This window comes from Bombyx mori, chromosome 16 (assembly GCF_030269925.1).
Source record: "Bombyx mori chromosome 16, ASM3026992v2".
In the NCBI taxonomy this organism is placed as follows: domain Eukaryota; kingdom Metazoa; phylum Arthropoda; class Insecta; order Lepidoptera; family Bombycidae; genus Bombyx; species Bombyx mori.
The window spans coordinates 11641734-11657846 of NC_085122.1; the positions used below are offsets into that span (position 1 = coordinate 11641734).

Below are 16113 nucleotides of genomic sequence, written 5' to 3' on the forward strand. Positions count from 1 at the left end.
CTATGGGCTCCGGTAACCATTTAACAGCAGGTTGCGATTGCCAGGTGGGCCGTGAGCTCTTCCACCTATCTAAGGTGATATGGTGATATGAGGCCGACAATAAAAAAAACTACTTACCGGTTCAACCAATGAAGCGACTCTGTACTGTCTCGTAGGAGTTCTTTGCAAGTAAGATGATTGGGGGAGCAGTGGTACAGAGGCCGGTGACCGCTCTGGGCTTTCATCACGCAGTGGTGTGTCTGATTCCTGGTTTTAGAGATAAAGAGGCGTATAAAATAAATTTTGGCGTTAATCCAAAATATTAAAAGTATCTAATTCTCTGACCAATTGAATATTGATTTTTGGATTTGATAGGAATTATCTGTATCTCCCTATAAAATACTGATATTGCCTTTCTGTCAGACTAACTATGGTCTAAGCAGGGTTGAAGTAGTAGTTTTAAAAAGATGAGGAATAATGATGGTATATTTTGCTTAGACATTAAAGTCGACTGAATAAGATTCTTTCGGAGAAAAAACGTACCTTTTTTCTTGCTTTGATGGATGAACGAGCTCACAGCCCACCTGATATTAAGTGGTTACTGGAGCCCATAGACATCTACGACGTAAATGCGCCACCCACGTTGAGATATAAGTTCAAAGGTCTCAAGTGTAGTTACAACGGCTGCCCCACCCTTCAAACCGAAACGTATTACTGCTTCACGGCAGAAATAGGCAGAGTGGTGGTACCTACCCGTGCGGACTCACAAGAGGTCCTACCACCAGTAAACCTCAAATTGCTCGTGTCTCATTGGTTTTTTAACTCAAATATATAGCATCTGCCCACAGCTATGATACAGAATGACAAGTACGGCCGCTCTGACAAGGAAAACAGTAAAAACATTTGCTTTGGTCTTAATTTCAATTTAATGACCTCTTCAAGCTCCCGCAGTGTGGTCTCGTACTGGTGTCTTCTGGCTTCTTCTCGTTCTCTCTTCTCTAGTTCGTCGGCCAGCATCATCACCTCCCAGTCTCCGCCACTCCCTGACAACCCTTGCGAAATCAGTTTAAGATTCAAATACAAGAAAAGTGGGCTGCGCTTAGTCAAGCGTGCGCGGTATTGCTGTGTTCCATTCTGTTTTGAACTATGACCAAGCGGCATTTCGTCGAACCCGTCGCTTGCGACGAAGGGATCGACGAGCGAATTAACCCATAGACACAGCCCACTGTTTTCTAAGTGGGTCGCGTTTCCGATCCGGTGGTAGATTCTGCAAAGCACTGCTCTTGCTAGGGTCAGTGTTAGCAACACTCCGGTTTGAGCCTCGTGAGCTCACCTACGTTAGGGTGAAGCTGAAATAAATAGCCTCTCAAGGCTATCAGCATAGGTAGGAAAAAAAAAAAGCGGAATAGGGGTGTGACTGGTTCAGTATTTACAGATTGTTAGTGCTTATAATAGTTATGACTGAGCAATTCGGAATACAATGCAAAGTGCGTGAGCAAGTTTCGCACGATTTCCTTTTTGAGCGGAGTCATGAAAAGCGTAAATGACTTTAAATTGTTTTATATTTACAACTATGAGGGTCAATTTGGGTAATTAAGTAAATCATATCAGATCTTGCTTATAAATATCACGTTGACAAGCGTTATGGTTTTTTTTTGTTATAACCACAATTTTTTTTGGTTCCACCTCCAACGACCGCCAAAAAGCGTTCCCAAACTAATCCTGATTAAGGATCGTTTGGAATATTTGGGTTCACAGATGGACTTTGGACTTTGCGTTTTATATTGCGCGTTACAGGGATTACTGGGAAGACGGTTGGAAGTGGCAGTCGTATTGTGATGTGCATGATACGGTGACCACCTCCGGTAGACTGCGAGCTCTATGACTGCGAGAACAAGTGGTAAAGCAGCGGTCGGGAACCTTTTTTAATTATTACCCCAAAATATTTATGTGTAAGTTGATATTACCCCATGGCGAAGAACAAAAAAAAACGAAATCGCTTCGTTTTAGCATCTTTCATATTACAGCCTCCATGATAATTTAGAAAAAAAATAAAAAAATCCTTTCATTTCATTTGGTGTCATCGAGTTTGAAATCACAACGATTCTAAAGAAGTTTCACTTCAATATATGAGGCCTATAAAATCAAAGGCAGCTAGCCTTAATGTCGTAAAATGGATTAACAATGGCGCTATCTTGTTCAGTTAGTTGGACACGCTTTAGTGTTTTCATGTTATAACAAATGCAGTAATGTATGTAATGGTAGAGTTAACATTTTCTTTTACATTTTGACATTCAACAAGTGTGTTTTTGATGACATACAAGTTGAAATAAATGATTTTGAATTTGAATTTGAATTTGAATTTGAGTTAAATCTCTAACAAATTCAGTTCAAAAATTTTATTTTTACTCTGTACTAAGTACTAATAAACGAAGTTTTATCATTTAAAATTCAGATTATTAGTAATATTCTCATTATTTATAAATCTGCTTTAAAATAAAGTATATCGTAACTATCCGAACAAAGTTATTTCAGATTCTCAAACCGGGAGTGTTGCTAACACTGGCCCTAGCAAGAGCAGTACTTCGATGGATCGGGAGGATCCGTAAAGACGTGTTTAGGGCCGATTTTTGTAGTTTACTTGAATATTTGACAGATTGGATTTAGCTGTTTTGATTTTATAGGCCTCATACACTTTTTACTCACAAAAGTTTCATTTTTACCTCCCCAAAATTTCATTTAACCCATTTGGGGTAATTTACCCCGGTTCCCCGACCGCTGTGGTAAATCTAAGTATACATACTGCTGACTGGGGCGTGTCGGGACCGACTCGCGAACTCTTCGAAGGCGGGCGTCCGCGGCGGAGACTCGGAGTCGCTACTGGAAGATGTTGATAATCTAAAATATGAATGAGGTGTCTATTTGGACAGCGGAAGGTGTTTATTGTTTTGTTTTATTGTGTACTTGTATGTGTATAATTTTATTGGATGTGCAAGGCATGTTTGCTTACTTTCATTTCATTAAACTTAGCTTAATAGATTTGAGAGTAGATTTTTCAAATTGGGTTTCACAACGAAGTCCATAGATAGCCCATTAATTTAACCCAATTCGGAAATAATAAGTCATATTATATCACGTCATATCACACAATAAACGAAGGAAAACTTATAGAGAAGGAATAAACTATCAGTGTATTATTATCGTATGTACTGATGTTATTGCTTCATAGTTTCACCGTGGAACTCAATCGTTATTTTATTACAAAAATAGGAAGATGCCAGCGGGTTTTGAACACAGACACGATCGCTTCATTTTTCGACGCCGGGCTTCTTATTCTTTAGGCCAAGTCGCCTTCAAACAATTTCATTCTTAGGAGCAAGTTGCAATAAATTTTCTAGAGTTTCTAGTTGGTTACTGTATTGTATATTGTATTTGTGGACATAAGTAAGAATATAGACAGTCAATGCGTCTTGATTCAGTCGTAATTGTGTCATTATGTTTAATTGGGCAAGGTGAATGTTCAAATGTTGTGATCATGTTACTGGCGTGTGCTGCTCTTAATGATGTTGAGATTTTTGTTTAAGGTATGTTTATCAGGATAAATGTGTTAAGGGAGAGTCTATTAATTAGGTTTTTTTTCTTTTCTTTCTTAGATGGGTGGACGAGCTCACAGCCTACCTGGTGTTAAGTGGTTACTGGAGCCCATAGACATCTACAACGTACATGCGCCACCCACTTTGAGATATCAGTTCTAAGGTCTCAGTATAGTGACAAAGGCTGCCCCACCCTTCAAACCGAAACGCATTACTGCTTCACGGCAGAAATAGGCTTGGCGGTGGTACCTACCCGCGCGGACTCACAAGATGTCCTACCACCAGTAAAGGGGGTATTACAGTAATTTAAAATTACAATCATAAAATTAAATAAGGTTCGTTGAGTCGCACGCGTCGATACAGTTGTTGGATAGCGTTTAAACAATCAAAGCGCTTCTTTGCTGCTCTGCGGGGTTCGGACAAATACGACAAACACTACTGTGTCAGATTTGGCCACATTGGTGAAACAGTACAGTGGGAGCCATATAGAACGCTACGATGAGTTGCTCGCTCCGGGCATTTCAATATTGCAATCATTGTTACGTTATAATACTCATTGTAAAAATGAATATTTAAAAAAAAATCTAATATAAAAAAAAAGCATGCCCGCTGAGTTTCTTGCCAGTTCTTCTCAGGATTGAGGCTAGTTTTTGTGAATGGCGGTAGTTCTTTTTGACGTTCAACAAGTATGTACTTTCATTTATGTTGAATAATTTTTTTTTGACTTGATTTGATTTGATGCGTATCAAATTAAGACATACGAATCTGTCCAGCTGAGGTCACTGCCCATGTCCAGCACCACGTCGTCGTGAGTCCTGGCGACGGGTCGACGCTGTTGTCCAAAGAACGAACCGAGACTGAACTTCCGATGTTCGCGTTTACCAGATTGTTCTATGAAATAATATTAAAAAAAAATTAACAAAAAAGAAAACCGATTTTAACAACACAAAAAACCGGCACATCGTCAATGTAGACGAATTCAATTAATTAATATGCATCAGTAAGGATGTGTCAAAAACCATTGGTCAGATCTTAATAAAATTTAAATGGGACCACATGAACTTTTTCTTTATCTTGAAGTGGGTTACCATTTTTTCGTAGAGCAGACGCTCTTAGACTTTTAAATTGCTGACATTGGAGTGACTTTTTTATTCTACTTTTGTTCAATATTTATCCTACAAGGCAGAGCATGTGGTTGTTTCGCGGAAGAAATAGGCAGGATGGTGGTATGTCTCTGTGTATATAACACGCTGAATCAAAAATATTATCATTGAATATGGCACAAATAAAAAGTGATAAATAAGCAAATTACATATTTCTATGTTGTAAATTGTACTTAAATTGTCTAATTTGTACGGCTGAAATTAAACACACATTATTTACTTATGGATTAGTATAAATTCTCACTTCTATCATTCCTGCCCGTGTGATGCATTCCGGTGTCAACAGACAAGGTCTTTTTGATTTTTGATTTGGTGTTGTCGAGATGCGAGCCGAAGAAGTGGAAGGGAGTGGTCCTCCTGCTGCTGCGGAGGCTGGACTGTTCTGGACTCAGCAAGGAGCGGTCTTCAGACATTGTGTGCGGGGATAATGGCCTGGAAGTGTAATCAGCATGTAATTCGGTCGACAGCAGCTTGTCTTGTCTGTCTTGATATACTTTTTACTGGTGGTAGGACCTCTTGTGAGTCCGCACGGGTAGGTACCACCACCCTGCCTATTTCTGCCGTGAAGCAGTAATGCGTTTCGGTTCGAAGGGTGGGGTAGCCGTTGTAACTATACTGAGACTTTAGAGCTTATATTTCAAGGTGGGTGGCGCATTTACGTTGTAGATGTCTATGGGCTCCAGTAACCTTTTAAAATCAGGTGGGCTGTGAGCTCGTCCACCCATATAAGCAATAAAAAAAATACAATTCCACATACCTCGTGAGATCATGCATTTCAACACTCTCTTGATCGCTCTGATCTTCCCAAGACTTTCTCTGCCTCAATTTAGCAGCCCGCTTCCTCGAATAAGTTCCCGCCTTCCCGTCCAGGTTTAGGTCCATCCTCTTCGACTTGCTAATAGACCACTCCTCCTTACTCGAAGAGCTTTTATCGCCTTTCGTCAAAGACTCAGCCAAACTCTGCAGCTCTGAGTACGAAAGCTTTTCTAATTCGATGCCTTCAGTCATCTCTGATAATTTCTCGTCGCTGATGCTCTCTGGGATCTCTTCGTGGGACTGTTCCAGTCTCGCTGCACTGTCGTCTTCAGCGCTGGCTGTTGGTGGAGACGAGGCGAATACCGTGTCTAAAGAATCACCTCGCTGTAAGAACAAAAAATGATTAGCTAGAATATTATTAATTTACATTTCCAAAGGCATACGTAAGGGGGAGCGACGCCCGCTGTCACACTTTTCCCCTTGTTTTTCAATTGCAGCCGCCAAGGGCGATACATCGATTTCATATTTCATATATTCGTGTATCTTTAATATATAACTAATAAAGATATCAAAACAAATAAAAACAGTCCACTCTCAGTTATCACAACGCAACAATTTGTATGGAAGATTTATTCGCTCAATCTCCTCAAGAAAAGACTAATTTTATCAATACTGATATCAATATTTTAAAGAGACAAATTTGTTAAAATAATTAATCATCTTATTGTTTTAAGTTCTATACATATATCGAAAATATTAAATGTCTAAAGAATCACCATAAATCCTTCTTCAAGGTCTTCTTCTTCTTCACTCCCGGAGCTGTTTTTCATGGTGACGGCGACAGGTAGTTCCAGAGGCACCGCCCCCGCGCTGGACGCGAGCCCGAGCCGCTCGAGTTCCTGAATCCTCTTCTGCAGTTGGCTGATGATCTCGTCACGCTTGCGAACCTCATTTTCTAAACTTGTAAATCTACAGCAGCGGCAAACGTAAATCAAATGAACTGTAATTCTTAAGAACAGACGTAATTGCGAAATGATAAGACTTCTGAAGACCACACATGATAGTGTAAATCATTAATACGTGAAGCAAAAACTTTGTACCCCTTTTTACGAAAATTGCGTGGACGGAGGAGTATGAAATTTCCAACACTTATAGAGAATATATAGAAGGAGTGCAGTATGTTAATTTTTTTTTATATTAAGCATAAAAATACATTAAGTCAATAAAAAAAAAAATTACACACACTACCATGTATTTGACACACAGACATAATATTATATAACTCTTTATTTATTGTCAAATTGTTATTGTTTAAAGTCTGTGGTCAAATTCAGAATAGATTAAATATTGTTTATCTTTATTAATATTTGTCTAAAGTGTAGTCTTGGCGAAATCTGTGATTAATGAAGTATAATAAATAGTCTTTGACAATAGAACCCTAATAATGTTCAAACTTACAATTTCAATTAATTATAGTCGAATTTCGACTACTGCGGGACTACTAGTTAATTTAAAAAGACCACGGATGCCTACTGTGTTTTGGCAATATCATTTGAAAATGCAATTACGTTCACAAATCAATTAAAAGTAAACTTAGTTACCTTTCTTGAAATTTTAACTGGACGTCTTGTAGATGTCCTTGTATAACTTGTTTGATTCCCAAGAGAACTTCCCCAAAATACTCCTGTTCTTCGATGGAGCCTGCACAGGGATAGAGCTAATGTAATTGTCGTCACCTAAAGGCGACTTGTGTATTCGTATTGTCAATACAATAAATAATTTTTTTAATACTAAACCAAATCTATACCGTGCGATGAAATAATCTATTATTATAGTCTAAATTGTTCATACGTTCAATGTAATTTAATTTACTTTTTAAGAAATCTCACACGAAACAAAGCTTCCTAAGTAAAATTACCTCTGAGTAGTTTCCTTTGATTTGCAACAGCCGATATTATAGTAAGTTTAGGTTTTTCTTTGGGCACTTTAATATCTTCGGGCCTCAAGTTTTTGAAATCGTACATCGGATCCATATTCTGTTGCAGATGATATTCCGTTCTGAAATTCAGGCCCGTCTCTTTGGTGACTATCGTATCTTCTATCGGTCTTGTGATTTGATTACACGGATCAGGTTCGACCACTTCAGCTTCCGTCAACGGAGGCGATATTTGTGGAACTTGAATGGGAACGTCTGGGATTTGAAAAACGGCACATTTAGTGTCAGCGGGAGCACTAGCCGGAGGTGAAGGTAATGTGTGCCTATGAAAGGTCACACTTTTGGCAAATTTTGAGTGTCTCGCTGCGTATCCTTCGAGAGTTGGTGCTCGAATTAATTTCCTTAATTCATTACTACGTTCAGGACTCTCGGCTGGGGTCACGTCTTCTGATAACTTCTTTAATATAGATTTCAATGTTCGTCTTTCTAGGGTTTCATTGGATTCATGACTTCCGATTGAGTCAGTAGATTTTCGCTTATATTTCCTTTTGTCCATTGTGCTGCCTTCTGAATGACTTCTAGTTAATGTGTCGCAAAGTAGATCCTCCGAAGAACTGGTGCAATCTAAGCTTGAACTTCGAAATTTAACCACCTTTTCCAATTCAGCTAATTTCTGTCTTTCGTTCAAAATCTTGAGTTTCTTAACGAATGGCAATCCTCCGTATTCTGGCGAGAGATCATCGATAGATCTATACTTTTTAACTTTGGGTAAAAGGGTGCCGAGATTTTTAGTTTCAGTAGTTTTCGCTACGTTTCTTTTCGGCGATAATGTCATCAAATCTAGGCTTTTCTCCTGGACGGTTTCTATAGGGCCCGTTAAGCATACCTTAGGGTTTTCCGACTTATCACTATCACTTATAACTTGAACATTATTATTGTCTATCTTCACCAGTTCCGCAGTTGTTACAACGGGAACACATATTTTTACACAGGACTCTACGATTACTTCGGGCGTTTCATTAGTTACATCATCTTTCTTTTCTTCCAAGCTAGATTTACTTTGGCTTTTTGATTCACCTAAAATCGCGGCCTTTTTTAGTTTCGACCACGGCTTTTTATTTTTAATCTCTTCTTTATTGTCCGTAATTTGTATGGGAGGTATTTCTATTGGATTTTTCTCAAAAGATGAAGCTTTCTTTTCTGCAGTCGTATCTGAATCTTTACCACCACTTTGCAGAAGCTTTAGTTTATCCCTGAAAGTAGTTCCAACAACTTTCGCTGGCGATTTTATCTTACTCACTACAGAATGTGGAATCGAAATCAAATTGCTTTCTGTTTTAGGTGTGGGCTCAACGACTGCTGACGGTTTTTCGCTACCATCTTTATTTAGAGGCTGGCAAACAGCTGTACCGTCACTCTGGACTTGCAGAATTTTGTCTCTGAAGCTAACTTTCGGTCTAGAAGTCCCGTCACTGGAGCCGGAGGAATTTTTTCTAGAAGTCCTGGTGGTTGGACTTTGAAGCTTTCCCGGGGAACTGGACTCAGAGCCTTTTCTAATGGGACTTAAAGTTTTAACTGTTGGACTCAACGGACTTTTGATAGAGGTGGGACTTATTGTGTCGGAGCTGGAAGGTTGGTTGCTGGTCGTTGGGGTTAGCTGATTTTTTTCGCGTTCTTCTTTCGCTTTGAGGAGCATCAGCCTTTGAATAAGCGGTAAACCAGCTCCGATTACTTCAGGTTCATCAGGAGCCGCACTTGTGGATGGGATCGGCTGGGTTTGTATATTTAACGATACAACTGATGAAGTTGAATGCCTTTGTTTTGCAACTTTTTCTTCTCTATCCTGTAAAATAGACTAGTTCAATACTATGCACTTGCTGTTTTGCGGTAGTTATATGTAATGTTAAATAATTTTGTTCTATTTATGTTCTTTACCTGTTTTTCCTTTAGAAGTTTTAATCTCGATAATAATGGTAGTCCTGCACCTATGGGAGAAACGCATTTCTCACCATCTTTGCTGCCTGATGTTGTTTCCCCATTGTTATCCTGTGGAATTTAATTTAAAAATTATGTAGTTACAACAAAACCGTTTTAGATTTCGATGATATCAAACGACATTGTGATTATGGTTGAAGCGTAATATTCTTTCCAAGCAAGTCAATGGTAATTGGCTAAGCCCTACGAAAATCTTCCTATTCTTCATCAAACGAGGATTATGGAGAGTACCTAACTGGCATTGCTGAAATCCATGGGTGACGGTAACCACTCACCATCTGGTATGCTCGTCTGCCTACAAGGGCAATAAAAAAAACCTACCTCGTGAGGTCCGTGGGCCTGTGAGTCATCACTCTCAACTCGGTTCATTCGTCGCAGCACCTTCCCTTCGCCGCCCCCTCCCCCGTTGGCTGCACCGCCCCCCCGCCCCGCGCGCTCCTCGTCCGCCGAGCGGCGCCCCCCGCGCGATCTGCTGCGTATGGCGTTACGGATGCCCTGGACATATCAAAACATTCATGTTAAATGTTACTTACTTAAAGGGACTGGAAGTGTTCTTATAGGCAAGTTTTTGTTACGCCGAACCACGTGTTAATCGCGTGCTATGTGAAAAGAAGTGTGAAAAGAAAGAAGGGTGTGCAAGAAGAAGTGAAAAGCTAGTCTTGAAATACGATTTATTGTGCTAACGAACACTAGTAGTAGTTCTCGGGAACGTTTTCAATGCACCAGATAAAAACAGTCCTTGAAAACAACGCCTAGTTACATTGCATACCTAAATAGCTATCATTTTCACGGCAAAGATAGATAGATAAATCGTGTTTCAAGACTTGCCTTTCATCTAATAAGTTTTTGCATATCACTACGCTATGAAGACCACAGATTCCCGGGGTGCGTGTGTCGGCGTAGCAACGTCTTACCTATAAGAACACTTCAAGTCCCGTTAAGCTAACTTACTGGTGGTAAGACCTCTTGTGAGTCCGCACCACCACCCTGCCTATTTCTGCCGTGAAGCAGTAATGCGTTTTGATTTGAAGGGCGAAGCAGCCGTTGTAACCATACTGAGACCTTAGAACTTATATCTCGAGGTTTTTTTTTGCAATGTGTGGAAGATGTCTATGGGCTCCAGTAAACATTTAAAACCAGGTGGGCTGTGAGATCGTCCACCCATTTAAGCAATAAAAAAAAACATGGTTAGCTACGGCAAGCATCATCAGTAGTCCACTGCAGGACATAGGCCTCTCCAATTGCACACCACTGAGCATAATTTAGGAAATCGTATTATTTTTTTTAAACTACCCCCCTATCAAATGTTTACCTTGACATCACTCCTCAGTTTGTGGACTATTCTTTTGGGACCGCTGTCGTCACCAGCATTTTTATCCGGACTGGTTTCTCCTGAAAGATTTCTCAGGCTGTACTTTTACGGATTTTTTTTTCAAAACACCCACAAAGCCATCGAAAAACGAACCATGCATCCGATTGACTTGAAAGTCTTGAAACTTGGTATCCATGTAGAAAATACATGTACTAAATGGATAGACTAATATTTATATGTGTGTTGGAATAATGACAATAAATAATAATGTTAATTTTAAATGCCCAGCGAAGCGGGCGAGTACGGTTAGTCATTTATAGATTTCCAAATTACAAAATCAATGGTATTTTCTTTAAATGTCTACATGTAAACGATTTATGGGAGCTTGGATACTGGAAAAAAAAGCAAAAACATAGATTAACTTTTAATATATAAACACTATTTAATACCCTTGACTTTCTGTCTTGACATGTTCTTGGCTTCCTGCAGTCTTTTCCGGCCCAGGGTCTGGAGGATCTCCTGCGCCTCAGGATAGTCCTTCATCGCAGCGAGCACGTCTTCACGCGAAAGTGAGAACAGCTCCGAATAACCAACGGAACGGACATCTGCTGTCCGTCTGAAGTTGATGTTGTTTAAAAATGATTTATTTATTTATTTAAGGATTACCGACAGGGTTTACAGTAAGACATAAAATAACATTGACATGAATAGAGCAATTGATAACTGCAACTCTAATTAGAGGCAATCACAGCATGCATTACATTAATATATCAATAGAGATTTAACAATACTATTAATAATAATAAAAAATTAAAAACAAAAGAAAGACAATAAGAACAGTAATACCCGATTTAATTAAAATAATAATATTTCAATTGCACTGTGGTTCGATAGAATCGATGGGAGTTTAAATCTACGATCATATCGAAGGGTGAAATTCTATTCGGCTTAAGCGAAATAGCTTTTCACCTATCCATATATAAATACACACTCATCGAGCTCGTATTGTGAGTCCGCGCGGGTAGGTACTACCGCCCTGCCGTGAAGCAGTAATGCGTTTCGGTTTGAAGTATGGGACAGCTGTTGTCATATAAACTGAGACTTTCAATTATCAAGGTGGGTGGCCGCGTTTACGTTGTTGATGTCTATGGGCTCCGGCAACTACAAATGGACCGTGTGCTCGTCCATCCACAATAGCAATAAAAAGCTCCAATACTCAATAGTAAGGTATGAAGTACGATTTTATTTCGTTGTTTTACACGACGATTCAAAAAGCTCATACTTTGTGAGCTTCTACCATCAGGATGTTTGTTCACTACTAAGAGATGGATCTTTAAAGGTGAGTTGAGAAGAGTCCGTGGTTGTAGACACCAGTTTGGCGGTATCTCCAACCTCGCCGACGTTTACGAGCAAGTAATGTAAAAAAAAAACCCGCAATGGAAATTGAAGTGAGTGACCGTCACTTCTAAGCATGAACATAAATTAGAACAGGAATTCGAATACTAACTTGTTCAATCCGTCTAAGTTCAATATCCCGATTTCGCCGAAGAAGTCTCCAGCCTTCATGGTGGTTAGTACTCGTCCGGTTTCCGATATCACCTCCAAGATTCCATCGGCTATTATAAACATTTCTCTAGCAACTTCCCCTGAAATACGACGGTACATAATTGCTGACACACTTCACGTTTTCTTTTACGCTCCTCTTTATAGTAAAACTAGCTTTTGCCCGCGACTTCGTCCGCGTGGAATGGTTCCCAAATAATGCTTTATTTTAGAACAAATTTGGTTAGCATAAAAAACGTTATAATGAGCCAACCTTAACATATAGACATATACGGACTTTTTTTTAGATATTTTAAAGGGGAACAATTCTCTCATACACTATTTTAGCGAAACTTGAACCGCTTCTGCAGCGCACGCAGCGGAAGCTCTCAAAAGGGAAAAAACCCCGATTTTGAAACATTCTTTCTTGGTGCTCCGCTTGTATTAGCCTTAGCGTGATGTTATATAGTTTATAGCCATCCTCAATAAAAGGGCTATCTAACACTGAAAGAATGTTTCAAATCAGACCAGTAGTTCCTGAGATTAGCGCGTTCAAACAAACAAACTCTTTAACTTTGTAATATTAATATAGATTGACGTGTTCAGTATATGGAACCTAAGCCTCCCCGCACAACCACATTTCCATCCATAAGTATACATGGCCCCAGCTTATTTTTCGACTTCTCCCCTAATCCATATACTGGTGTGATGGGTCCAAAGCGTGCCTCTCCGGTATAGTACTGCCGTGAAACACTAGCCAAGACTTAGGTACCCTCACCTCCCGTGAAAACCTTTTTGCAGTTGCTTGTTCATATCGATTACCTTTACGACAAATGGAATCGCCAGGTGTGAAGATGTAAGCCTTCATTTTCAAGACGAGGTCATGAAGGAACTCCGGCTGGCACTCTTGGAAGATGGTGACCTATAACAACACACACGACTAGTAGAACGAACCTTCAGATTTCTTGTCTTAATACCTTCAATATTGTAACGCGCTGGGGTTCGGGATAAATAAAAAGTTCTACCAAAGTACAAATTAAAAACTGTATTCAACACTTAGAACACTTAAAACACTCAACAAACACTTTAAAATTATCAATTCGCTTCTTCGGCTTCGCTTCAGGTAATCCGTTCACTGTTTCGCATCGAGTAGTTCCGATTACTAACTGACTGCGTGCCATCTCTGCAACGCTTTTATGGTCGAGACGAAATCCCTAGAATCGCCGAGAATATTCCACAAAAGTCTAGTATTGTGTGTTTCCGATATCTGACAATAGATGGCGTTATACTTCTCGAGCGTTCTAGATGTTACTAGATTCTTCGATATTAGTTCGACTATTCGGCGATAGATGGCGTTACGCTTACCGGCGTAACAATATTAAGTGTATTATCTATGTTAATGCCCGTGGTGGTATTTAAGTTATGTTCTTTAATGGTTAATTCCTCTGAACTCTTAAATATTAAGTGTATAATGTATGCTATCAACGCAATTTCATTTGTCAATGTCAATCTCGCAGATGTCTGTTTTAAAGGAGGTTTTAAAGGTAGGCAGTGGCTTGGCTCTACTCCTGCCATTTTTGAAGTCCACGGGTGATGGTAACCACTCACCATCAGGTTGGCTCGTCTGCCTACAGAGGCTATAAAAGAGATTTGAGCGGTAAACAGCATAATAGTTGTGTTCTTGGCGTTGCAGATCAGGTAAGCCGTACCTTCCTCTGTCTTCGAAGATATTAAGAAAAAAACATAAGTACTAATAAAACACCACCAATACTAGCCAACATTACGCATTTCACGTCCAAATTTAATTTACTTTCCCGGAAAACTCGAGGTATTTTTAGTATTTTTTTACTGGTGGTAGGACCTCTTGTGAGTCCGCACGGGTAGGTACCACCGCCCTGCCTATTTCTCCCGTGAAGCAATAATGCGTTTCGGTTTGAAGGGTGGGGCAGCCGTTGTAACTATACTGAGATCTTAGAACTTATATCTCAAGGTGGGTGGCGCATTTACGTTGTAGATGTCTATGGGCCCCCAGTAACCACTTAACACCAGGTGGGCTGTGAGCTCGTCCACCCATCTAAGCAATAAAAAAAGCCAAATGCCTAACGCAACTTAGCTATTTCTATCTTACCTTTTTAAGTACGCTCAAATTGACATGCAGAGCAAGTTCGGTCTTCAGTTTATCGGGTAGCAGCCCTAGAGCAGTGTTGATGTCACCGCCTCCTTGGATCCTGCCGCGGGACCACGAGTAATCGTACCATCGTAATACACGACGTTTCATACCACCCGGCACCTGTAAAGGAAGAAAGTACAGTGCGTCAACAATTACGGGTTTATCGTATATACAGGGTGGCCCATAAGTCCTTTGAAAAGTAAAATTTGAATAAAACGAACAGGGCGCGCGTGAGCGGTGCAGGGGAAGCGGGGGGAGTAACTTCGGTTTCTGGGAATTTAGTCGCGATGGAGCGTTTTACCGGAGCGGACCGTGCGTTTTGTGTGCGCGAGTTTTATAAAAACGACAATTCGGCAACCGTTGCGCGGCGTAAATTTCGAGAACACAAAGGTTTACACAACTTTGACGACACTCCAACTCTTCAAACGATTAAGAACTGGGTTGCTAAGTTCGAGGAGACCGGTTCGACGTTAGATAAACCGCGGTTGGGTCGCCCAAGGACGTCACGTACGGAACAAAACATAGACACAGTGACACAGTCTATTCGCGAAAATCCGACACAGTCAACTCGTAAGCGCGCCAGAGCATTAAACGTATCCAGGACATCGTTACAACGGATTTTGAAGAAAGATTTACATATGCACCCTTACAAAATTCAGTTGGTTCAAGAATTAAAGGAAACTGACGGTATTCAAAGACAAAATTATGCGAATGAAATGTTGAATCGGTTTACTTCCTTCAATAACATAATGTTCTCTGACGAGGCTCATTTCCATCTTAACGGGCATGTTAGTAAACAAAATTGCCGCTATTGGAGCCCCATCAATCCAAAACTTAAGCATCAGAAGCCCTTACATAGTCCGAAAGTGACTGTTTGGGCCGCTATGTCAGCCCATGGTATCCTAGGGCCTTACTTCTTTGAGGATGGCAGAGGGCGCGCAGTTACTGTTACGTCGGAGCGATATGTGGCTATGATCGAAGAGTTTTTCATACCAGAATTGCAAAACTTTTCAGGCTTTAATGCCAGGACGTGGTTTCAACAGGATGGGGCCACTTCTCACACCTCTAACACTGCTATGCCCGTTATCCGTCAACTTTTTCCTGGCAAAGTTATCTCTAAGAGAGGAGACATTTCCTGGCCTCCACGTAGTCCAGATCTGACCCCGATGGATTTTTTTTTGTGGGGCTACCTTAAGGCTAAAGTATAGGTACGACACAAACCCGCGGTCAATTGAGGCCCTAAAAGAAAACATCCGCAGAGAAATGACAAGCATTTCAGCAGTGACGTGCCGCGCAGTCATCGACAATTTTAGACGTCGTTTGCAAGAGTGCCGTGATCGCAACGGATTACATTTAGGAGATGTCATTTTCAAAAAATAATTCCCGTTTTTTAAGCTTTTTATGTAAATAAAAATTTAATTCATAATGTAATTAGTTTTATTTTAATAAATTTTTTTTCATATCAAAGGACTTATGGGCCACCCTGTATATCGACGCTTGAAAGGCAAACGTGACTAAGCGACAATGCGTGAACTTTACAGTAGACTAATTTACAGTTGGAATACCTGAAAACAAAATTTATTTTAACGAATCTAGCTGTAGTAGAATCTAGCTAGTAGCTGTAGGATTGAAATGATTTTAATAGACCTAGGAATATATTTTTTTTG

General features: G+C 40.1%; 1 protein-coding gene across 3 annotated transcripts in view; it reads right to left on the reverse strand.

The window, feature by feature from the left end:
• Positions 1 to 16113, reverse strand: part of LOC101740626 (uncharacterized) — a 209655-nt gene that overhangs the window by 4458 nt on the left and 189084 nt on the right. For 2 of the 3 annotated variants that reach the window (XM_062673105.1, XM_062673106.1), the window contains exons 11-26: positions 14405 to 14566; positions 13099 to 13198; positions 12242 to 12380; positions 11184 to 11350; positions 10735 to 10814; positions 9744 to 9917; positions 9363 to 9473; positions 7410 to 9282; positions 7093 to 7192; positions 6268 to 6460; positions 5493 to 5875; positions 4980 to 5167; positions 4334 to 4463; positions 2783 to 2877; positions 913 to 1031; positions 118 to 246 (exon numbers count right to left, since the gene is read on the reverse strand). In XM_062673105.1, the coding sequence (XP_062529089.1) occupies positions 118 to 246; positions 913 to 1031; positions 2783 to 2877; positions 4334 to 4463; positions 4980 to 5167; positions 5493 to 5875; positions 6268 to 6460; positions 7093 to 7192; positions 7410 to 9282; positions 9363 to 9473; positions 9744 to 9917; positions 10735 to 10814; positions 11184 to 11350; positions 12242 to 12380; positions 13099 to 13198; positions 14405 to 14566 (4143 nt within the window). The remainder of the gene's footprint in view (positions 1 to 117; positions 247 to 912; positions 1032 to 2782; positions 2878 to 4333; positions 4464 to 4979; positions 5168 to 5492; positions 5876 to 6267; positions 6461 to 7092; positions 7193 to 7409; positions 9283 to 9362; positions 9474 to 9743; positions 9918 to 10734; positions 10815 to 11183; positions 11351 to 12241; positions 12381 to 13098; positions 13199 to 14404; positions 14567 to 16113) is intronic. The other variant, XM_038016229.2, reaches the window with a different exon arrangement.